The sequence below is a fragment of the Kogia breviceps genome, chromosome 15 (genome assembly GCF_026419965.1).
Source record: "Kogia breviceps isolate mKogBre1 chromosome 15, mKogBre1 haplotype 1, whole genome shotgun sequence".
Classification (NCBI taxonomy): domain Eukaryota; kingdom Metazoa; phylum Chordata; class Mammalia; order Artiodactyla; family Physeteridae; genus Kogia; species Kogia breviceps.
The window spans coordinates 80,815,916-80,841,014 of NC_081324.1; the positions used below are offsets into that span (position 1 = coordinate 80,815,916).

At 40.1% G+C, this 25,099-nt stretch overlaps 2 protein-coding genes across 25 annotated transcripts in view; one reads left to right on the forward strand and one right to left on the reverse strand.

The window, feature by feature from the left end:
* ATXN2 (ataxin 2) overlaps nucleotides 1-25,099 on the forward strand; it is a 135,824-nt gene that overhangs the window by 59,869 nt on the left and 50,856 nt on the right. For 19 of the 24 annotated variants that reach the window (XR_010836769.1, XR_010836768.1, XR_010836770.1 and 16 more), the window contains exons 6-10: nucleotides 15,988-16,112; nucleotides 18,711-18,802; nucleotides 19,287-19,484; nucleotides 20,905-21,083; nucleotides 23,767-23,976. Coding sequence is in view for 20 of the 24 variants with exons in the window: in XM_059040796.2 (XP_058896779.1) it covers nucleotides 15,988-16,112; nucleotides 18,711-18,802; nucleotides 19,287-19,484; nucleotides 20,905-21,083; nucleotides 23,767-23,976 (804 nt within the window). In the remaining 4 variants the exon portion in view is untranslated. The remainder of the gene's footprint in view (nucleotides 1-15,987; nucleotides 16,113-18,710; nucleotides 18,803-19,286; nucleotides 19,485-20,904; nucleotides 21,084-23,766; nucleotides 23,977-25,099) is intronic. The other 5 variants (XR_010836771.1, XM_067014743.1, XM_067014739.1 and 2 more) reach the window with 1 other exon arrangement.
* The window catches only part of SH2B3 (SH2B adaptor protein 3), a 92,049-nt gene continuing 82,474 nt past the window's right edge, over nucleotides 15,525-25,099 (reverse strand). Inside the window, exon 9 of the mRNA XM_067014753.1 lies at nucleotides 15,525-15,597. Within this exon, the coding sequence (XP_066870854.1) occupies nucleotides 15,539-15,597 (59 nt within the window). The 3' untranslated portion in view covers nucleotides 15,525-15,538. The remainder of the gene's footprint in view (nucleotides 15,598-25,099) is intronic.

Below are 25,099 nucleotides of genomic sequence, written 5' to 3' on the forward strand. Positions count from 1 at the left end.
TCTGAATTCTTTTTCGGGTAGATTGCCTGTTTCCTCTTTATTTATTTTGGTCTTGTAGGTTTTTACCTTGCTTCTTCATCTGTGATATATTTTTTTCCCTTCTGTGTTTTTTCTTTTTTTTAATGAGTGGGATTGTGTTTCTGTTTTACTGGTTGTTTGGCCTGAGGCTTCCATCACTATTGGGTAGAGCTGGATCTTGGTGCTGAGATGAGGAACTCTGTCGTGAGACCTCACTCTGATGAATATTCCCTGGGGTCTGAGGTTCTCTGTTAGTCCAGTGGTTTGGACTCGGAGCTCCCACTGCAGGAGCTTCTGCCTGACCCTGGGCTCGTGAATCAAGATCCTGCAAGTGGTGTGGGGCAGAAAAAAAAAAAAAAAAGAATTAAAAAGAGAACAGTAACAAAGTAAAAAATAAAATTAGACTAGGAAACTAACAGATATGTTAGAAAGAATGTAAAAATAATAATATAGATGAATCAGCAACCGGAAGGTACGTCAGTACCGCAATAGTAAAAAAGAGAAAGGGAAAAGGGAAAAAAAAAGGGGTGGGGGTTGGGAGGGAAGGCCTTGGCCCTGGAGAGCAGGGCCTAAACAAGGGTGAGGTTTGGGTGGTGGGCAGGGCCAATGCTCAGGACCCACAGGGCTGGAAGGAACAGAAGGGACCCAGACGTGCCCCCCACCCCTGGTCTCAGGGCAGGGGACTTCACCTGGGAGCCCAGCAGCTTTCCTGGGCTCCAGTGGGCAGGGCAAACGCCCTCCTCTCCTCTCACCTGCTCCTCTGATCTGAGGTCTGGGAGGGCCCCTCCCGCCTGCCTCTCCTGATCTCTTGGGCCTCCCTCCTATACCCCCAGGACCAGTGTGGCTGGGTGGGGGTGGGAGGGGGGGCCTTGGAGGGCAGGGGACTGGACTGGGAGCTCAGCAGGTTCGCCTGCCCCCAGTGGGCGGGGCAATCACCCTTTGCCCTTCTCATGCTCCCCTTGGATGGCCCCTCCCACCTGCCACTCCTGATTTCCCCAGCCTCCCTCCTGTGCCCCCAGGACCCATGTGGCCTGGATGGGGCTTTGGAGGGGGGAACCCACTTGAGAGTTCAGCAGGCTCCACTGCCCGAGTGGGCCAGGTGATCGCCCTCTGCTCCTTTCCTGCTCTTCCTGAAGAGCCCCTCCCACCTGCCTCTCCTGATCTCCCTGGCCTCAGGGGCACCGATCTTGTTTGGCCTCCACTTCTCTCCCCTTGGTCCCCCTACATCCTATTGGTTCACTCTGGGGTTCCTCCTGTCTCCTTGGGGTCAGAGTTTCCCACCAGTGGCCAGCAGGCACCCTAGTTGTAGGGAGATGCTAAGTCCGTGTCTTCCCACACCACCATCTTGACTCCTCCCCCCAGCAGCATTTTAAGTGATAACATTTCTGAACAATTAAAGCTCAACTTGTGTGTGTGTGTGTGTGTGTGTGTGTGTGATACGTGGGCCTCTCACTGTTGTGGCCTCTCCTGTTGTGGAGCATAAGCTCCGGACACACAGGCTTAGCGGCCATGGCTCACAGGCCCACATCCGCGGCATGGGAGATCTTCCCGGACCGGGACATGAACCCATGTCACCTGCATCAGTAGGTGGACTCTCAACCACTGCACCACCAGGGAAGCCCCAGCTCAACTTTTAATTTAGCTAATTTAAGGTTTTAAGAAAATTGCTTTTCAAATGTTAAATTACCAATTACAGTGCCTTTACATTACATAAAGGGCCTAGTAAAACTAAGGTGAAATATTTTATCGTAAAAATGTTTTGCCTAAAGTTTTAACTAGGGAATCCAATTTGTACATCTCACAAACAAGTTTATTAGTAGGGGAAATAAGAACTATTGCATATTTATTTATTTATTTACTTACTTTTGGCCATGCTGCGCCACATGCATGCATGCGGAATCTTAGTTCCTAGACCAGGGATCGAACCCTTGCCCCCTACAGTGGAAGTGCAGAGTCTTAACCACTGGACCACCAGGGAAGTCCCCAGAACTACTGCTTTTCAATTTGTGTGTGTGTGTGTGTGTGTGTGTGTGTGTGTGTGGTACGTGGGCCTCTCACTGTTATGGCCTCTCCCATTGCGGAGCACAGGCTCCGGACGCGCAGGCTCAGCGGCCATGGCTCACGGGCCCAGCCGCTCCGTGGCATGTGGGATCTTCCTGGACCAGGGCACGAACCCATGTCCCCTGCATCGGCAGGCGGATTCTCAACCACTGCGCCACCAGGGAAGCCCTGCTTTTCAATATTTAAGTAGGATATATTTTTCTCTCAGGAATATTTTTTTATCTCATTTTATCATAGTACTATAAAATTTTGTAATTCATTTTGTATAGGAAGAATATCAGGTTTCTTCATTATTGATGCATTCTGGTGCAGATTGGCGTTGCCTAAGTAGAGCTTCTGGGTCCAATTACTTTATTCAAACTTGTGATAAAGTATATTGTAACATCAAAAGCATTTGTATGGTTGTTTATTGTGGAAGCCCTGTATCCTTTGCACTTTCTGAATGGTGCACCGATCGAGATGTCTGTCATGTTGTTTAGTCGTGTTCTAGGCTTTTCCATTGGTTTCCATCAGAGGAACAGAAACACAAATTAATTTTCAAATTGTATTTTTAACAAGAACAGAATATAGGTATTTGCTTTTCCACATCAGTTGATTCTTTCCAGACTTTGGTCAAAGGGGTACCTAGGTCAGATCTCAGAAAAGAACAAAAGAAAATGATTTGGGTGGTTTGGTTTGATTCTAACTAGAAAACCATAGAGTCTCTCTTTAAATTTTTAATTAATTTATTTTTAACACATGGAGTGATGTTTGGACTGAAAATAAGAGATTGTTAACATGATACACTGTACTTTTCCTTGGAACTGCTCAGGAAAGAACTTCTTCACATGACATACTGTGTCTCTTAGAGCTCATTATTGCTGCTTTTCCTCTCTTGTATTTGCACTTTTGAAACTGACATCCTTGAGCTCTCTTGCCTGCTTCAGCTGTTCCAGTAGTCTCCATCTCAGTTCTCCTGCTAAGACTACTGTCATTTCTTCCTTGAATGGTAAATTTACTTTGAGTTACAGGACTCAGAAACTTTCTGTGATGATCACAGTCAAAATAACTATTGCTGGGGCTTCCCTGGTGGCGCAGTGGTTGAGAATCCGCCTGCCGTTGCAGGGGACACGGGTTCGTGCCCTGGTCCGGGAAGATCCCACATGCCGCGGAGCGGCTGGGCCCGTGAGCCATGGCCGCTGAGCCTGCGCGTCCGGAGCCTGTGCTCCGCAACGGGAGGGGCCACAACAGTGAGAGGCCCGTGTACCACACACACACACAAAAAAAACAAACTATTGCTCTATGCTATATTATTTTGTTGTCAGACATCTCATTCCTTGTTAAAAAATCTACAGTGACCACTGTAGCTTACAGAGTAAAGTTGGGATGCCATACCTTGGCATTCAGGGCCCTCCCCAGTGGAACTTCTCTTTTTCAACCTCATCTCTCATTATTCCCCAGTATTAAGCAGCTTCTTGACCCAAGGTGGTGTTTTCTGCATGCTAGATATTCTTCTCTCCATTTATGAGCTTGGTTATCTTACTGCTGGATTTATTCTCCACTCTGAATATCTTCCTTCCTAACTAGAATTTTTCAAGACCAAGCTCAAATCTTCTTTCCTCTCTAGAGTCTTCCCTGACCTTCCCAGCTCACTGTGGTCTGTTTCGATTCCTGTAACAATGGCTTCTAAGCTTTACTACATTTTATTTTCAGCACAGAATAGTTTGTTCCCCCCTACCCCAAGGAAATCTCATGCTGAATCCCACTTATAAGGCAGTGGTGGGGGAGGGGATTGGGAATTATCCTAGAACCTTATTTATTCAGCTTTTGCTCTGTCTCCTCAGGTACCCTTAATCAGATTTCCTGGAGCACAGTTGAAAAATCAGTTGTCTTACCTCATCTACTGAACACTCAGCTTTACAAAGCAGTGTATATCTTTTTGTGAGTGTATTTTGTCTCTCCCAATGCAGTATAATTTTCTGGAGTTCAGACATCATGTTTATAGAACCTAGGGATGTATACACCCTGTGGTATCTAGCATAATGCCTTACAGATATGTAGTAGGTACTCAACGTATACTGATTCTTTCAATTGATATTTTAAAAGTTTTATAGGTCTTTACACACACTACAACCAAGCCAGGGAAAAACTAGTAGTTTTTGGTGTTTCTTTTTTTTTTTTTTCTTTCTTACATAGACATTGCCATAGACAACTGGTAATTACCACTTATTTCCAGGAAACTCAAGAAAGCAGTTATTCCTATCCAGACTAAAAGCAGCTTTCCTATAACGTGACATATCCAGAGTATATTTTTCTGACAAAAGGTTGCTTCTAGTAGGCATTTTAATACCCTTTTGAAATACAGAAAACAAAATCCCAGGTGCTAAGTTTGAAAACAAGGTGCGAATGATTCTGGTACAAGTGAAAAAAGTCAGAAGCACAGGTAAGGGAGTGAAGTATTAGAACATGCATGCGGGCTATTTTGAAGGTCTTTTAAAGTAATTAATTTGCCTTAGTTGCTGTGTATGTTAGAAATGCATACATACTTGAATTTATGTCAAAGGACACAATGTATTCATTTGTGAAGAACAGTATGAAATCATCTTTACTTCGGTTCAGTTTGAAATCACACGAGTAAAAGATACCACACCTTAGAGATAAGCTTATTTTATTTTTGTGCTAACCAGGGTAGAAATAAACCCCTTTATACTTATGGGTCACAAAACTCATTTTCCTTGTTCAAGTACCCTAGAGGCAAAGATATGATTAGGTAGATCTCTGTTAGGAAAAATGATATTCTTTTCTAGTAAGATAAATTATTTTTAAAATTATTCAAAATTTTGAGTAAAATGCGGGGTGCAGGTGGTTGGCCTATTGTTCTTAATGTTGTCGTGTTGGTCTGTCCTATCCTGTGGAACGTTGTTAGGTGTTGCATGGATTTGCTCACCAGTGTGTTCTCCTTTATTGTAACAACTCCATCTACTAGAAAGTCATGGTTTTGCCATTATTGGCTTTTATTTTATTTGCACAAAAGACTTTTTTTTTTTAAATTAAATTTAATTTTTTTGTTGTGCCCTGTGGCTTGCAGGATCTTAGTTCCCCGACCAGGGATTGAACCAGTGCCCTTGGCAGTGGAAGTGTGGCATCCTAACCGCTGGACTGCCAGGGAATTCCCCCAAGAGACTTTTTTAAAGACAAGTGTTTGGTCAAGAATTCTAGCTGCTGGGACAAGGGATTATGAGCAGGGAAGGCTTTGTTGCCTGTTTGTAGGGGACATGTGCTACAGAGATGGATCCTGATTTTCTGTCCTGACCCTATCATTTGTGAAGTCAGGATGACCTATGTTTTGTTTTTCAACACTTTATACTAGTTCTTCCTGATTCATTTTCTTCTTTAAAGCTTAGAGTTGAAGGAAAAACTGACTTTTGTGGATCTAACCTCAAAGACTTGAATTTTGTGGTTACATAACTGTCATCATATGGTGTATCAAACAAACCACTTCCAACATTTTAAATGTTAAATAGTTCTGCTTAACAGGCTCAGAATTATGATTAGAAAATAGTTGTGGTTGTTCAAAATGAACATTATCCACTTCTGCATTTTTTAATAGGCAAGTGCTATTGTCTGATTCATTTTGTAATATAATTATAACTTCTTGGTATTTAGAACAGAGGGGTATATACATTTGGAATGTATTTAAGTTTCCCATAGTTTTGTGGCTAAGACCCTTATATCTTCAAATGTTAGTTTGCAAATGGTAGATTTTGCAAAATTTTATTTTCAAGTTGATCATTTGGAACAGAACGCTATTCCTGCAGAAATTTAGCTCTGTTACTTCAATATCATTCATTTCCATCTTATTTTAGCAGCCTGCTTTCATGACTTTGTCATCACTTGTAACTGCTTCTCTTCCAGAATGCCCTCCAAGATCTACTCTGACCGTAGCCACCTTGACCTTTACTCTTCTATTCCTTTTCTTATTACCTCTCACAGGGCTCTCTGACCCTTCCCTGGCCTTCCATTTTTAAACTCCTCTCTGTCTACTCCTTCAGCTAAGTAAAGGAGTATGGCTGGGGAAAATACCATTGTGGTGCAGGTTAGTTAGGAATGTAGGGTTTCTAGCTCTTGCTGGAGCTTCAGCTCAGCAGACCCTTTTCTTACCTGTTTCTGCAGCCCTAATTAATGACTACTGCCTCCAGTTCCTTACTCTGTTTACCTCGTTTCCCTTATCCACAGCAGAATGCTCTTCTTCCTTCTTTTTAAGAACACATAGCCAGTGTTCTTAACCTGGATCCATGGATTTCCAGATGGTTCATGGAGAAGATTCAGGGCCTTGATGAACTTGGGTGGGAAAAAATATCACATCTTTATTTTCATTCATCTTTGATTGAAATGGAGCGTTTCTTTCCGTTATTAATGCAGACAACAAACCACTCGTGTTAGTAGTATCTGTGACTTCTGCACCTATAGAATTCAGTTAATTTCATATCACTTGTATAGATTGGGATTTTTTAAATTAATCGATTAATTAATTAATTAGGTTGCTGTGGGTCTTAGTTGCGGCAGGCGGGCTCCTTAGTTGTGGCATGCAAACTTTTAGTTGCAGCATGCGTGTGGGATCTAGTTCCCTGACCAGGGGTCGAACCTGGGCCCCCTGCATTGGGATCACACAGTCTTAACCACTGTGCCACCAGGGAAGTCCCTAGATTTGGTTGGGGTTTTTTATTTTTTTGTTTTTACTTTTTAAATTTTTTTTTTAAAATTATTTATTTTTGGCTGCATTGGGTCTTCACTGCTGCATACATGCTTTCTCTAGTTGCAGTGAGCGGGGACTGCTCTTCGTTGCAGTGTGCAGGCTTCTCATTACGGTGGCTTCTCATTGTGAAGCGTGGGCTCTAGGAGTGTGGGCTTCAGTAGTTGCAGTGTGTGGGCTCAGTGGTTACGGCATGTGGGCTCTGGGGCGCGCGGACTTCAATAATTGTGGTGCGTGGGGCTCCGTAGTTGTGGCTCATGGGCTCTAAAGCGCAGGCTCAGTAGATGTGGTACACGGGCTTAGTTGCTCCGTGGCATGTGGGATCTTCCTGGACCAGGGCTCGAACCCGTGTCCCCTGCATTGGCAGGCAGATTCTTCACCACTGCACTACCAGGGAAGCCCTCCTTTGATTTTTTGTGTATTTTTTGCATTTAAATCCATAGACTTCCTGCAAATGCTGAAGGGGGGTCCATAGATCAAAAAGGTTAAGAATCCTTAATCTAGAAGGCTCCCTGTGCCCCGTTTCCCTGCAGTTTTCTCTTTTTTTTTCCTCTTTCTTGCCTGAGGACACCACCTCCACTTGTCCCTTTGCTTTTGTTGTTCTGTTCCGCACACCCTGGGCCCTTGCTGTGGTCATTATTCCCATCTTATTTGTTTATCCTATTTAATACTGTGTTCTTTAATATTATCTGTATAATAAAATACATGGTTTAGTATATAGTCATAGTGTAAAAACTTACATAGAATGGAAGAGTATAAAATAAAAAGGTAATCTCTCCTCTGGCCTCAAATTCCATTTCCCTGGGGGAATCCTATGGACTTGTGTGCAGTTCAGAAAAATATTATTTTTAATTCTACTCTAGTCTGTATTAGAACACCTTTTACTTCCTCCTAAATTATATTTTAGCACTTTACACATTAGATTCTAAAAGATTTACTCCACCTCTGTAATTACTCTCCCTTAGCTGGCAGCTTCTGCAGGAAAAGACAGGGATTGTGTCTTAGTCAAAAATGAATCCCCAGCTCATCCAAACTGAATGACCAGCACATTCATTATCGGTACTCAGCAATGCTAAAATTGAATTAAAAACGGCCACTTAGGGCTTCCCTGGTGGCGCAGTGGTTGAGAGTCCGCCTGCTGACGCAGGGGACGCAGGTTCATGCCCCGGTCCGGGAAGATCCCACATGCCACGGAGCGGCTGGGCCCGTGAGCCGTGGCCGCTGAGACTGCGCATCTGGAGCCTGTGCTCCGCAACGGGAGAGCCCACAACAGTGAGAGGCCCGCGTACCACAAGGAAAAAAAAAAAAGGCCTCTTAGTTGCTAGGTTGGCACCCACTGTAACTAATGCTCTGTTGTGTATAGATTGGTCCATATAAAACTCATGGTGCATGATGAGAAAATATTTTTTTATCTTTTAAAAGTTTATTTATTTATTTATTTATTTATTTATTTTATTTATTTATTTTTGGCTGTGTTGGGTCTTCATTTCTGTGCGAGGGCTTTCTCTAGTTGCGGCAAGCGGGGGCCACTCTTCATCGCGGTGCGCGGGCCTCTCACTGTCGCGGCCTGTCATGTTGCAGGGCACAGGCTCCAGATGCACAGGCTCAGTAGTTGTGGCTCACGGGCCTAGTTGCTCCGCGGCATGTGGAATCTTCGCAGACCAGGGCTCGAACCCGTGTCCCCTGAATTGGGCAGGCAGATTCCCAACCACTGCACCACCAGGGAAGCCCGAGAAAATATTTTTTTTAATTGTTGAAAAATGTCACAGTATTAATAATTGATCAAAACAGAACAGTATCGTTGAAATATTTTTTTTTACTTATCTGGAATTTCAGTGTTTGAGAAAAAGTAGATTTAATTGAGAGAGGAAATGGGTAGCCGAGGATTTTGGTGAAGACTTTTCTGAAAGTACATTTGAGGGCTTCTGATGTCAAGTCTGATAATGATTTTTAAATTTCATTCACTTTTATGTCATTTTGTAGTTTAAATTTTAATTTTTTTTTTTTTTTTTTTTTTGCGGTACGTGGGCCTCTCACTGTTGTGACCTCTCCTGTCGCAGAGCACAGGCTCCGGACGTGCAGGCTCAGTGGCCATGGCTCATGGGCCTAGCCGCTCCATGGCATGTGGGATCTTCCCAGACCGGGGCACGAACCCGTGTCCCCTGCATCAGCAGGCAGACTCTCAAACACTGCGCCACCAGGGAAGCCCTTAAATTTATTTTTAATAACTTAAAGCATGTCACTAGCACATTACTTTTTTCACCACTATTCTGGCCATTTAAAAAAATCTCAGACAACTTTGATTTTTCAGAGTCCTAATTTACTGAGGATATGTTGATAGAAGAGGAAAAGTTGAGCAGAGAACATATATTTCCTGGGTGTGGGGCTGAGGAATGCCTAAGAGAGAGGCTGCGCATTGGTTGAGACATTTCTTTCTTATTACCACCAGGTGGCAGCACTGGCTCAGAACGACTGGGTTTCTGCCCTGAATCAGAAGGAAGGGAAGGTTTAGAGGCAGGGGACAATATTGTGCCCTTTCCCTCTGTCTCCCCTTTTCCCTAAATTGGATGTCATAAGGCAGGGAATGAAGCACATCCTCGTTATATTTTATTATCTGATCATTTTATTGTTTTCTTTTTTTTTTTCTGTGCTTGTAGTTCCTTCAGAAACAGGTGACATTTTTCTGCCAGTCACATTGTATTCTTGCTTCTTGCTCTTATAATGCTTTTGCTTCTTATCATTAGAGGATAATGGAAAATTAATATATTCTGACTTTATGGCATTGGAAAATCTGCACACAAATTCACACAATTGCAATTAGATTATAGCCAGTTGATTTTTCTGAATTTTGCAGAAGTCCTGGCAATAACATTTTACTATTTAATACCAACAGTGATTTTTCAAAAATCTAAACATGGCTGTTAATAAAATAACATATTCAGGATTTACAGTAGTAGATACTGGTAATAGTGTAGAATGGAATATCCAGGTCTCGCTTCCTTCTAACTAATGGTACTATGTTGACCTGAAATACAGTATTTAGGATCAGGCTTTTCCCTGCTGTCTTGACACTTTAGCCTCATTTTGCTGATTCTCTACTTCTGCATATCTTATGCATGTCTTTCCCTAAACCATTTGCTCATCTTTATTTATTTATTTTTGGGGGGGGGATTTATATCAACTTTATTTCAACTTTGCGTATTTTTTATGACATGTGCATTATTGTTTCATCACTTTCAAACCTGCCTCATGTTTCTCACAGTTAACTTTGATTTATTCTTGTGAGCAGACTTGAATCAAAGCACTACATTTACTAATGATGGTAGATTCTTCTGAAGATCTTTTTTCAACATCTTTATTGGAGTATAATTGCTTTACAGTGGTGTGTTAGTTTCTGCTGTGTAACAAAGTACATGAGCTATACATATACATATATCCCCATATCTCCTCCTTCTTGTGTCTCCCTCCCACCCTCCCTATCCCACCCCTCTAGGTGGACACAAAGCACCAAGCTGATCTCCCTGTGCTATGCGGCCTCTTCCCACTAGCTATCTGTTTTACATTTGGTAGTGTATATATGTCCATGCCACTCTCTCACTTTGTCCCAGCTTACCCTTCCCTCTGCCCGTGTCCTCAGGTCCATTCTCTATGTCTGCATCTTTATTCCTGTCCTGCCCGTAGGTTCTTGAGAACCTTTTTTTTTTTCTTTTTTAGATTCCATATATGTGTGTTAGCATATGGTGTTTGTTTTTCTCTTTCTGACTTACTTCACTCTGTATGACAGTCTCTGGGTCCATCCACCTCACTATAAATAACTCAATTTCGTTTCTTTTTATGGCTGAGTAATATTCCATCGTATATATGTGCCACATCTTCTTTATCCATTCATCTGTCGATGGGCATTTAGGTTGCTTCCATGTCCTGGCTGTGGTAAATAGAGGTGCAATGAACATTGTGGTACATGACTCTTTTTGAACTATGGTTTTCTCAGGGTATATGCCCAGTAGTGGAATTGCGAGGTCACATGGTAGTTCTATTTGTAGTTTTTTAAGGAACCTCCATACTGTTCTCCACAGTGGCTTTATCAGTTTACATTCCCACCAGCAGTCATTTGCTCATCTTTAAAAAGGGACTTTCTTTGTGGGAAATTTTTAAATTAAGGAACATTATTCCTTACTAATAGATACATACTTTTGTGTTTTCCCTCCCCCACTTTTCTGCCCTGAAAGGAAAATGTGATGCTAAGTAACAACCTGTGAACAGTTAATTCCTTTATAAAGTTGGTATTGTAAACAGAAGATATAAGATGAAAATGTAGCATTAAAAAATTAGGTTGTTTAATAATGATCTCTCAATACCACCTAAATTGTAATTAGCAGAGTATAACTTGGTTCAGTGAAGTTTTAAATGCTTGCTTTTTCACATTGGCTCCCTGTTCGGAATTCTTTTTGATTTTGTTTAAAATCATACTGATAGAAATATATTTAAGCTATTTTTATTGTATATTTCAGTCTTTCAATTTGGGGACAACTTGGCTCAGTCCCTAGTCTTTCCTAAATACTTTGACATAACACACGTACCCTACAATGATAAAAGTCCAATTATGTGGATCTGTTAAAAAAAATCTTCTGTTGTTCTGGGTTTTAATTTCTTGAATAAAAAAAATATTTAATGCTGAGTTTCCATCTAAGTAAATGCTTTACTCATTTAAATATATGCTTTTCAAAAACTAGTGTGATTAAAACATTAACAGGATCTTAAATATGAATTAATAATCCCACTACTTCTTGTAGAACAGCGGTCCCCAACCTTTTTGGCACCAGGGACCAGTTTCGTGGAAGACAATTTTTCTGGGGGTGGGTGGGGGATGGTTTGGGGATGACTCAAGCACGTTACATTTATTGTGCACGTTATTTCTATTATTATTACATTGTAATATATTATGAAATAATTATACAACTCACCATAATACAGAATCAGTGGGAGCCCTGAGCTTGTTTTCCTGCAACTAGATGGTCCTATCTGGGGGTGATGGGAGACAGTGACACCCGAATTGTGTTGCTTATGTCCAGTCTACTCCGTGATCTCATTTTGGTTGCTGTCACTGCAGAAAACGCTGCTTCACAAAGACGGGATGTTGGAAACCGAAGCAGGCTTCTCAGTGCTTTCGTGGCAACCTCAGCATATTCCGCCTTGACTTTAATAATCCAGAATGTATGGAGATTTGAAGTTGTCTCAAACATACTTTTAAGGCCACTGTCATTTGCAGTCTCAAGCAGTTGATCCTCTTCTAGCACGAACAAAGTTGATTCACCTGGTTTACTCACAAGTGGGTCGCAGATCCAGTCCTTCCTGGTTCGGGGGTCTTTTGTGTTGGGAAAGTGATGCTCAAACTCTTTTGAAAGCTGAAATAGGTGATCATGCACCAGCTGGGAGAAGGAAGGCCCTGGCTCAGTTTCTTTCAAAATCTCTGCTAATGTTTGAAACATGTCAAAAATCCCAGTGTTCACTTGTTGCCCCCATAATTCCAATTCAGCTTTGAATGCAGCCACTTTCTCTGCCGACTTGAACACAGTTATCATTCTCCCTTCAAGTGACAGATTGAGTTTGTTGAGCAGGTTGAATATGCCACACAAGTAAGCAAGTTTTGTGACCCATTCTGTGTCACTGAAATGTGCTGCCAGTGGTGACTGTTCTTCTAAAAGAAATCTCTGGAGCGGCTCTCATAACTCAGAAACTCTGGTCAGTGATCTACCTGTGGAAAGCCGTCTCACTTCTGCGTATAAGAGAAGACGTGTGTGCTCTGCATCCATCTCCTTGCAGAGCTGCGTGAGCAGACGTGAGTTAAGGGCATGTACTTTAATGTGGTTGATAATTTTAATCACATCCTGCAAGATGTTAAGTTCAGGTGACATTTTTTGGCTAGCCAGCATTTCTTTATGGATGACACACGGTGTATAGACTGACATTCAGAAGAAACCTCTTTGACCTGACGAGTGAAACCAGAAAACCGTCCAGTCATGGCAGCTGCTCCATCCGTGCATATACCGACACAAAATGACCAGTTGAGTTTTCCTGATGTGTAATCATTCAGAGACTGAATAGTTCTGCAGCCGTGGTGTTGGTTGGCAATAAAAGCACACATAACATATCGTCACGCACATCCTCCTGAAAATTATATCGCACAAAAACAAGCGTTGTTGCCTTGTCAACATCGTTAGACTCGTCAACCTGGATTGTGTACCACGGCGGCTCATTAATCCTCTCTAACAATTGTGCCTCAATATCCTCTACTATTTCATCAATTTGTCTAGTTACAGTGCTAGCCGGAAGAGGAACACGTGCCACCTTTTGAACTGCAGCCTCTCCTAAAAGTTCACAACAAATGTCCTTAGCAGCAGGCAGGATCAACTCTTCACCGATAGTAAAGGGCTTCTTAGCTTTAGCAATGCGGTTACCCGCTAAGAATGATGCTCTCAGTGCAGACACATTTGGTGAAGTGGTGGCCTTCAGTAATTGCTTCTGTTCTTCATGTTCACGTTTTTTTCTTTTGAAAAACTCCAAAGTCTTTTAATCCTGGGCGCTTGGTCTCCATGTGGCAAAGCAGTTTTGAAGGTTTCATGGCTTCGTTGGTTAGCTGGTCACCACATATTATACAAGTGGGCTTGGAAAATGTGAATCACCTGTTGCAATGAACCCATAATTTAAGTAGGACTCTTGGTATTTTCTTTTCAGTGCAGCTTTCTTTTTGTTGGCAGTCTCAGAGTCTTCTGCTGTCTTATCATTGGGTCTTTCCCCCTTTTCAAAGAAGCTCTCCAGTGATGTTTGTTTTCTACTCATTTTGGCTAGGGTTAGCTTGTGGTCTTACCGAAACTGTGACTGAGACAAGTGCACAGTGCGGGAAAGAGGCGCAGACAGAAGTGGTAATTAAAATAATGGGCGGGCCATGCACGGACTAAAATAAGTGTTGGATTCTGACTTAAAGCCCACCACCAGATAGAGCTGTACAATTGAAGTACATCAACTCACTGGCCCCTATAAAGCCTGCCACCGGAGGCAGCTTAATTGTCACTTGCCACTCACTGACAGGGTATTGCTAAGAGTCTGCAAGCACTTATGATCTCTGTGCAGTCAAACCTCTCTGCTCAGGATCATCTGTATTTGCAGCTGCTCCCCAGCACTAGCATCACTGCCTCAGCTCCACCTCAGATCATCAAGCATTAGATTCTCATAAGGAGCACACCTGGATCCCTCGCATGCACAGCTCACAGTAGGGTTCATGCTCCTGTGAGAACCTAATGCTGCCGCTGATCTGACAGGAGGCGGAGCTCAGGCAGTAATGGGGTGATGCGGAGTGGCTGTAAGTGCAGATGAAGCTTCTCTTGCTCGCCTGCCGCTCACCTCCTGCTGTGCAGCCTGGCTCCAGTACCAGTCCGTGCCCCAGGGGTTGAGGACCCCTGTTGTAGAAGATAACACGACTGGTTTGTAATTTTTCTGTGGTCTAGTTTTCTGTTCTAATTTTGTGAGAATTAAAGTAGGGAATTTCAGCCACCTAATGTAAGTCATTATTTGATGTTTTTTTTTTTGGAGCATTTCACATGGCAAAATCAGTTTTACCAAGAATTTCTGTAACTTTAAGTTGATGTAGAGTAGAACTTGACTCAGGCAAGTGTCATATAAAGCCACGTTTTTAGGACCATCAGTGGCTTACAGCTGAAGATGGCATTATGAAGATAACATCAGTGGTTAGAACCTCTTAGCTTTTCCAAAATGCAGTCATCTTGCAGTGAATGCTAATCCCACTCCCAGCTGAGGCCTGCTGCTTTGGGGATCCCCCTTGGTTTGCTCTTGGCTCTTATAATTGCTAGCAACGGGAGCCATGCTGCCTGATAGAGCTGGCAGCTAAGCCCATAGGTGCAGTTATGCTTTTTTTCCCTAGTGTGCATGAATATACACGCACACCCACTTATCCACCTGTAGTTTGAGATGAGAGGAGTAAGAGCTAGCTAGGCTTATAGTGCCATGCCTAAATTTGCTGGCTCAAGTTATTTCACCATCACCTTGCCCAGTGGGGAGCCAATGACAGTTATAGAAGCAGTACCAAATCAAAAATCCCTCTGGAATTATCTCTTTTGAAGGAGACACAGGTGTTGATTTTTTCCCTTCCTCCTCCTCCTCCTTGATGGCAGCTTGAAGTAAGGGTGAGGGTATGGTGACCGGGAGCCAGTACTCTCTAGGAGAGCCAGATCAGCAGAAGTAATACTCCACAGCCCTGTGCTAGGTGTCTATAGGTCCAGACATCTGAATGTAAGCCGGTATCTCCAAAGCATTTCCTAACACTGTCATTGCCCAAGTAGATCTTTATTTAGCTGGGTCCTAACTTCCAACTAGAGATTTTCTTTTCTGGACAGCAGCTGTGATATATATAGTTCCTGTCAGGTGAGCATACTAATGCCATTCTGCTCTCACAAGCTAGTGCTTCTCAGTAACATTAGCAGAGGAGGAGAGGATACATTAGGTGAGAAAGTATTGACAGGAAGTCCAGGTAGGCCTGCCACCTGAACCTTCTGGGGACAGGTAACACTGTGGGGCCTGAGCTTTGTATTGGAGTGGCTCTAGGGAAGTACGGGTTCTGTGTGGGGGTGGGTCACTTCCAATGGTTTTAGTTACTATTGGCAACGGTATGTTAGAATACTGACCTCTGCATGTAGACGTGGATTTGGAAAGTTAAAAGATCAGCATACGTTTGGCTGAAGAAGCTCTGAGGGCATATCTAATTACTGGGTCTGTTAAACAAAAGAGATCTTGTTTTAGATGGATTGATAGAAAATTTCTGGATCAATTCTGAAACACAAAGCAATTATTTTTAATACAATTTATGACTTGTGTGAATACATTACAACATTTCATGTGGCTTAAAATTATATGGGTAAAACATGCCTTCACCAGTAATCATCTATGATGCCATTTACTGAATTAAGTTTTTTTGAAGGTTATAGTATTAGAAGCATTACCCATCTGAAAGCATACTGTTGGTGAATGCTCTTCTTTCTGTATCGGAAATTCACTTTTCATAATTATTTTTTAGCATACATCTCTGTTGATAAATCCATGTATGTATTCACATAGCCCATTGTCTGGTTGTATGATCTTTCAACCAAAACCATCCTTTGCAGATGCTTTTACTGACTCTGCTATCAGTGCTAAAGTGAATGGTGAACACAAAGAGAAGGACCTGGAGCCCTGGGATGCAGGTGAACTCACTACCAGTGAGGAACTGGAGGCTTTGGAAAATGATGTTGTAAGCAAAATCTTTTCGATTAGTAACGCTATGGTCATGTGATATGATATGACATCCTATCACTTGGTTTTAATTTAAGTATGTTGTTGTGGATATATTTAAAGTAGTAGTTTTATTGTGTAAATAGAGACTTTGACCTAGGCAGTATATACAGAAAAATGTTTCTTTGGGATGCTTATGAATTATTTGTATGTTTTTAAAGTAAGTCCTAATAAGCAGCATAAAAATTTAAATTGGAAACCATGGGAAACTAGAAATGCCGGCATGTTTTGCTTTGAGTACTCTGCAGAATAAGGCAGCCTAAGGAAAGTGGTGTCTTGTCTGTTGACTTTACCTAGCGGTGAGGTCAAAGTGTGACTTTTAGGCTTCTTGTCTGTCAGAGAGGCACTCATTATTAAGATATATTGTTAGATTACATTAGAATTAAAGCAATAAGTAAATTTCTTTGTCTTAAAATTAGGAACATTCTCTACAAAAATCTATTTCCAGAAGCCTCTTGGCATATATTATTTTTACTTTTCCCATAACACAACATCTATAAATCAAATACTTTAATAATGACTCTGTCATTAGGATTCTGTAAATTCTGTTTCTAAACTGTGGAGATACAAGCAAAGTCTCTTGCCAAAAATGAGTGTTTAGATAGTAAAATTTGAATGGGATGGGGGAGTTCCCTGGCAGTCCAGTGATTAGAACTTCACCTTCCAATGTAGGGGGTGCGTGTTTGATCCCTGGTCGGGGAGCTAGGATCCCACGTACCTCATGGCCAAAAAGCCAAAACATAAAACAGAAGCAATATTGTAACAGATTCAATAAAGACTTGTAAAAAAGTGGTCCACGTCAAAAAAAATCTTTAAAAAATATTTCAAAGGGATGAAGAATCTTTAATTGAATATTACAGAAAAGTCTTATTTAACAAATCTGTGTTTGATGTTTAAGTCATTGTCTAGTTGCAAAACTGGAAATACATAAACAACGCCTCATTATTAATTTTCAGACTTTTTAAAGAAGCACATATAACTGAATGTGAAGGTTCTCAGGTTTGTGCAGCACATCACCTCTGTGGAGGATATGGAAAAGCAGGCACTCTTTTTTTTTTTTTTTCCCTAATTGATAGCAAAGCAGTTAAATTGATAGACGCTTTTTAGAGAGCATTCTGGCAATGTTTATCACAATTTAAAACACAAATACACTTTATTTATTTAATCTACACTGGGTCTTAGTTGCAGCACGCAGGCTTCTTAGTTGTGGCATGTGGACTCTTAGTTGCGGCATGCATGTGGGATGTAGTTCCCCAACCAGGGTTCGAAGCTGGGCCCTCTGCATTGGGAGTGTGGAGTCTTACCCACTGGACTACCAGGGAAGTCCCCACACATACACTTTGGTCCAGCAATTCTACCTCTGAGAATTTATCCATAAGACTTTGAAATAATTACGTATGAGGATGTTTTTCACAGCATTTTATTCTAATAGTGAAAAATAGGAAACATCCTAACTGTGCATCAGTAGGGCATGGGTCAAATAGATGTATTGTACCTCCGTTCAGTTGAAGTACTGTATGTCCACTGGAAAGAAAGATATTCTGGGAAGATATCTAAAACTTATTAAAAGAAAAAGCAAGTTGCAGAGAATTTTCAAAAAAGAGAGCTGATGATAATAATCATATTCTTACATATGCACAGAGAATGTCTGGAATTATGCCCAAGAAGTTGTTAATGGTGGTTATCTGTGCACATTGGGATTGGCAGATTTTACTTTTCACTGGATGTCTTTCTGCACTGTTTAAATTTTTTACATGGAGCATATCCTAAAAGAGCATATTTTAAAGCTTCCATAGGTAACTGATTTCCTACCCACATGTGTTAGGCCGAAGTAGTTGATTTAGTGGTGGAATTACATTATAGTTTTACCTGAAGTAGCACAGAGGGAGCCAAGGTTAATGGGTGACCTTAGAGGCAAGTTTTAGTCTTGAAATTGCCATCATCATTGCTCAGATGACGCTGTGCCCTCTTCTGACATGGATAATGATAACCCCTTTCTACCAGTCAGACCTGATGATCAGTCAACTCAAAGAGGTTTCAGGTAAATACCTTGTAGAAAGGTCACCGTTAGGGAGTAGGGAAAGGAGAGAACCCTGACCTGAGGCTATTTTATGAAGTAACTAAAATGTTCTGAACTTTTACTAATAACATCTCAAGTAATTGTTTCATATACAGTTGACCTTTGAACAGCACAGGTTTGAACCACACTGGTCCACTTGTACGCATTTTTTTGCAATAGCAAATACTGTAGTAATGCACTATCCAAGGTTGGTTGAATCTGCAGATTTTCAACTATTCCTGGAGTCAGTACCCTAACACCCCACCCCCTGAATTGTTCAAGGTTTGACTATAGTTATTTACCAACTTGTAGGGGCTGATGTATAGAAGAAAGTTTTTCCTGAAGACATTTTTAAAGCAAATTTTTGCCTGTTTTTTAATTTTGCTAGATTTTGCTTGAATAGTATGATAGATATTGTTAATGTAGATATCAACTATAACTGAATTAAAGAAGACAAATACTTTGTCATTTTGAAAAATGAGCTTCATTTTCTTCTAGTCTAATGGATGGGATCCCAATGATATGTTTCGATATAATGAAGAAAATTATGGTGTAGTGTCTACATATGATAGCAGTCTATCTTCATATACGTAAGTTTTAAAAGTTTGCTTTTGTTTTAATACATATTTGCCTTTGATTTTCATCAACTTAAATTACGATGTTGAATAAATGTTTCTGTTGGATTTTAAGTTAAACGATTATGTGAAAGAATTATCCTTTTACTACCTGTGCTGATAAATTCTCATTAAAACAGCGATTAAATATAGTTTACCTATACCCTAATTTTTTGCTCTAAATAAATTTTGTTTCATTTTTACACTGTAAAATCTCTAAATTGGTAAGTGCAGAGGTTATGGGGGAATAGTCAATTTAACCAGTTTTGGAGATGTTATATTCCTCTAGGGAAAAGGTAACAAGAAAAATCAAGTTTTGATTTATAAATAAATAGATGACTAGCTCTCTTACAGTTTTACCAGCATTTTAAACTGAACTCTCTTAATAGTTGATTGTGACAGATATGTAAACTATGACTTAAAAATACTCACTTTGCTTTTTCTTTTCGTCATGTTTCAGGGTGCCCTTAGAAAGGGATAACTCAGAAGAATTTTTAAAACGAGAAGCAAGGGCAAACCAGTTAGCAGAAGAAATTGAATCAAGTGCCCAGTATAAAGCCCGGGTGGCCCTGGAAAATGATGATAGGAGCGAAGAAGAAAAATACACAGCAGTTCAGAGAAATTCCAGTGAACGTGAGGGCCACAACATAAACACTAGGTATTTAAAGGAAATCATGATGCAGTATTTTGGATACACAACTCAAGGTCTGTGTGAGAAGGTGTATTATTATTATTATATTTCATCTTCCTTTAACCTAGCTTAGGTAGAGAATGCAAATGGAGTTGGTTTCGGGTCTGTTAGAGAAAAGATTACAGTAATCTTGGAAAATATTTTTTGAGCATCACCTCTGTGGAGCCAAGTGTTGGATATACAGTGATGAGCAAGTCGAGGTCTGGAAGAGCTTGTTAAAGAATAATGAACAGGTTAGGGGGTAGTACATATAATTACAGTTGATTATGATTTCCTAGATTAGAGGGGTGGTCAAAGTACTAGAAACATGCAAGTGAGGAGGAACTAGCTTAACTTCGTGGGGTGAGAGAATGCCTTAACAGAGGAGGTGATGCAAGGAGATGCAACGTGATGCAAGGAGTTCCTTGCATGGTGAAAGACAGGTGAAAGAACTTGTCCAGTTCAGGGAAAACTTAGTTGTTTCATATGTCTGGAATACACGGTGTATGTTGAGGCTGCAGTGGTAACAGCTGGTGATATGAACTGAGGTAGTGAAACTCTTTCTGTGTCATGTTAAAAAGCACCCTGTAGATAAGGGATGGCATGAACCAACTGTGGGACATTGAGAACTGGCTGAGACATAGAGATCAGTTATTGTATTGAAATAGTTCAGTGAGACCAGAACCAGTGATAGAAAGGTTAGAAAAACCAGAGATGACCCTGAGTTTTATTTGATAACCAAGCAGATTGGTGGTTGTACTGGTAATGGCAGTAGAAAACATGGAGCAAGCTTGAGGGGAGATAGAGTGAGTCCATTTGTGCAATTTACTGCATTTGAGGGGCTCACAGGTCTTCTATGCATTTATTCATAAACATGTTGAGAAACACCTGCTACATACCTGGTAGAATAAGATACACATTCTGTCTTCAAGGCACTCACAGCTTAGGAGTCATGATTTGAATTAAAAGTGTTCAGGGAGAGATGTTGAGACTGTGAGACTGACAGTGTGGATTTGGGGGATTGATGTTGAATCCCTGAAAAACTAATGAACAGCCACCAAGAGAAGAGATCACAGAGAAGACAAAGTAGAGAAAACCAAGGAAGAACAATTTCAAGAAGACAGATGATGATTGATAGAAACAGCCATAAAGAGGCCAAGTGGATAAGAATGAATACACATCTGTTATATTTTGTCCTTAGCGGGATTATCTGAGGGAAAGGAAAGGCCAGAGGCTAGAGCTTAGAGTCAGATGGAAGAAGAGGGGTGTCTGGAAGTGGGGCCATTTGATTTTAAGTGTTTAACCTTTTAATAACAAGCATTCCCTTCTGCCTACATTACTTTTAGATATGTTTCATTGGCCTGGTATCTATTAGGATAAAATGATTTAAAGGCTCTCTCATTTTCAGGGAAAATAAATATATTCCTCCTGGACAAAGAAATAGAGAAGTCATATCCTGGGGAAGTGGGCGACAGAATTCACCGCGTATGGGCCAGCCTGGATCGGGCTCCATGCCATCGAGATCCACCTCTCACACTTCAGATTTCAACCCAAATTCTGGTTCAGACCAAAGAGTAGTTAATGGAGGCAAGTATTTTGACCAAATTTGTCAATGTCATTGATCAAATACATAGTTTTCTGAATATTTACAGTTTTACATTGTTGATAAGAACATGCATACCTTTAATGATTTCTGTGGAGTAGTTTTCACTTAATTTAAATTTGCCTTTGTAGATATCAAATTAGTAAAATTAGTAAAAATTAGTATGTTATTGGCATATACAGCATTTAGCATGATGAAATACATATTAAGATAAAGTGCTAAATGTAACCAAAGACATTCACTTGGCAAAAAAAACACTCCACATATGTGAAGAAATTGGAAACTTTGGGTAGGTTCTCAATTTTAAAAATACTGGATGATAAAATTATTTAGATATAGTTTACATGGAAAATCCCAATCTGTGTGAAACACTCAGTGGTTAATATAGATTCATTTTTATGAACTGTTTATATATTTATATTCTGCTTACTTCAAGAAAGGATTTGAGGTAACTTGCAATACAAGACACAACCAAGAGTCATGTGAAGATGGTGAAGAATAAAAGTGCTTTAAAAAAAATAGAAACAACTCTTAGTGTAAGGGTGAATATTGTAGTTTAAGTAAAATACAGAAACTTGCGTCTTTAGTAGGAAGATATTTTTTTCTATTCTACCTCTGTATCTAGGTTAAATATAGCTCACGGGTCATGGATCTCTCATACAAGTCAGGGATATTGGACACAGCAGTGCCATAGACTGTATGGAACCATGGTAATTAATAATACTGATGGGGGACTTCCCTGGTAGTCCAGTGGTTAAGACTCGTGCTCCATTATTTACAGTAGCCAGGACATGGAAGCAACATAAGTGTCTATCGACAGATGAATGGATAAAGAAGATGTGGCACATATATGCAATGGAATATTACTCAGCCATAAAAAGAAACAATTGATTTATTTGTAGTGAGGTGGATGGACCTAGAGTCTGCTATACAGAGTGAAGTAAGTCAGAAAGAGAAGAACAGATACCGTATGCTAACACATATATATGGAATCTAAAAAAGAAAAAAAAGGTTCTGACGAACCTAAGGGCAGGACAGAAATAAAGACGCATACGCAGAGAATAGACTTGAGGACACAGAGAGGGGGAAGTATAAGCTGGGACGAAGTGAGAGTGTCATGGACATATATACACTACCAAATGTAAAACAGATAGCTAGTGGGAAGCAGCTGCATCGCACAGGGAGATCAGCTTGGTGCTTTGTGACCACCTAGGGGAGTGTGGGATAGGGAGGGTGGGAGAGGGACACAGAGAAAGGGCATATGGGGATATATGTATACATACAGCTGAAAAAGAAATAAATAAAATGGGAAGCTTTTTAAAATTTATTAGCCTAACATTAATTTTATCTTATTATTTGAAAGTAGTTATAATGCCAACTCATGGGATTCTATTTATATTACTATTAAAATTGTAATTACTCATGGAAAAAAAAAAAAGACTCAGTGCTCCAGTGCAGGGGACATGGGTTCAATCCCTGGTTGGGGAACTAAGATCCCACATGCTGTGCAGCACAGCCATAATAATAATAATAATACTGGTGGTATGTTAGTTACTAACTAAGGGCTAACAGTGAACATTCAATTTTAGGTATTTAAGTTTGGAAAGTTAGAAAAACAGAGAACACTAAGTTTCCAATTTCATTTGTTTTCATTGAGTCTTTTCTCCAGAATTCCTCTCCAATGAACACTCTTGAGTATTTTCTGTACATTTGTATTGGGAGTGAAATTTCTTTGCTCACTGAGTAAAGAATTTTAGTTGTTCATGAACAGAATTTTCAAAATAAAAAACCTGAAAGGGGCTGGGAAATGTATGATACTCAAGTGTGTGGAACCCTATGGAGAGGAGACCTGGACTGTTTCCTAAGATTAAGGTAAGTGATATGTCATGTTACATGTTAGCTGTATTTTGACCTGTGCATATCCCTCAGTGTCGGTTTATTTGGTGATGACTGCTTTGTAGTTGCATTGTTTATTAAGCAGTCTCTTAGATGAATGTTTAACTGCATAAATTATTTAGAAGATCCCCTTTTTCCAATTTGATAAGATTAAAATATGTGTTTTGGAAAGGCAATGAATATTAACCTGTCACTCCTGTGACTCTAGAAAATAGTAGAAGTAATGTTCTGTTTCTACTTAAATGTACCTGCTTAATGAGATTTCAAACTCAACCTTACATTAAAGTATAAACTAGATGAAAACCACAGACAGTTACAAGAAACCAGCATTTTTAATGAGATATAATAGCTGATGTGTCAAGCTAAAGCTTTTAATAATAATCTTATTCCTGAGTTTTGTGATTTATTGTGTGAAATTATCTGGTGTATGTTATACTCCTTTTAACAATTGATTACCAAGAAACAGTTATAGAAGCAGAATTAATAGGCACAGTCTTAACTGTCTTCTTCAGTAGTATGTGTAGATCCTAATTAACCCTTTGGGAACGTGTATTCATTTAAACAGACTTAATTTTAAGGAGGTTAAAGTAAAATGTGAATTTATGTCAGTTAAGTTATGCTAAAACTTATCACAAATCAAATGACTGTCCTCAAAGGGTTAAAATGTACAAGAAATCATTTTTGTCATTTTACTTTTTTTTTCTGTTTACTTTTTTCCCTCATTTTTTTCTTTAGTTTTTATACTTTCCTTCATATCATTTGTTCTGTCAGGTGTTCCCTGGCCATCGCCTTGCCCATCTCCTTCCTCTCGCCCACCTTCTCGCTACCAGTCAGGTCCCAACTCTCTTCCACCTCGGGCAGCCACCCCTACACGGCCGCCCTCCAGGCCCCCCTCGCGGCCATCCAGACCCCCGTCTCACCCCTCTGCTCATGGTTCTCCAGCTCCTGTCTCTACTATGCCTAAACGCATGTCTTCAGAAGGTACAATACCACAATTTGTTCATGTTTTTGTTTGTCTTTGTTTAACTCCTATGTGAGTTTATAATTACAAAATAGTTTCCTCTTCATTATTTAATAACCTATAATTTCTGTGTTTTAACTTTAGTTTATTAAAACTATTTCTATTAACCTTTTGTTCATTAGAGAGAAATTTGATAAATGCTGTGTGAAGCTATGAACTATCCTGAATTGTAAGAATGAGGGTTTTGTCTCTGCCTGGTAATGATGCTCATTTACAGCCCAGGGCCTTCTCCCTTCCACTTATACAGTGGTTAATGGTAAACAGTGAACTTTCTTCGTCAGTGTTGGACTTTTTGTAGAACCTATCATTTTATAGTTCCTTGGCCAAGGTACTAGTGAATTTACCTGTTGGCCATAGGCAGGAGTGATAGTTTAGGGGTCCTTTTTGAGAGGGACATTACATGTAGCTGCCTTTGTGTGTTTACTCTTAGATTAGAATACAGAGTTTAATTTTGTGTTTGGGGAATTAAAAAAAATAGTTTTGTAATATTTCATAGTGAAAGTCTTTAATCTGGAAGAAGTTCTTGATCTAAGATAAAATTTTTATCTTAGCTATGTATGAATCTTTAGAATTTTATTTATTTATCTATTTATTTCCCTTGTCAATAAAAAAGAATAAAATCCTGTAGTTCTCATTCATTGATGCTAAATCCACCATTGCTACATATCAGATACATGGATGTGTTGTAGAAAGGTCACATTTTAATCTAAATGTCATGCATAAGTAAAAAACCTTTTTTCTGAAAAAGACCTTTGACATTATTGCAGAGTATTTGATATGTTAAAATTTTAATCTGATTTGTTCATTAAAATTACAGTTGATATTGCTTATGTTGAGACTAACACAGTTTTCTGGCATAAAATGCTTCCCTGGAGAAAACTAGTTGGCTGTTTTTTAATAAATTGTTGTCATCCAGGCAGGGAGGTCATGTGATCTTGACTAAAGCAGCTAACCTTGTTAGCTGTTGAAAAGCCTGATTTTCAAGGTGACTTCCTTATTACTCAGAAGTGCCTGTGATGGTGGCCTCTAAATGAAAAGTTATATTCTGTTGACATATTTGTTGTGGTCTATTGTTTGCATAAG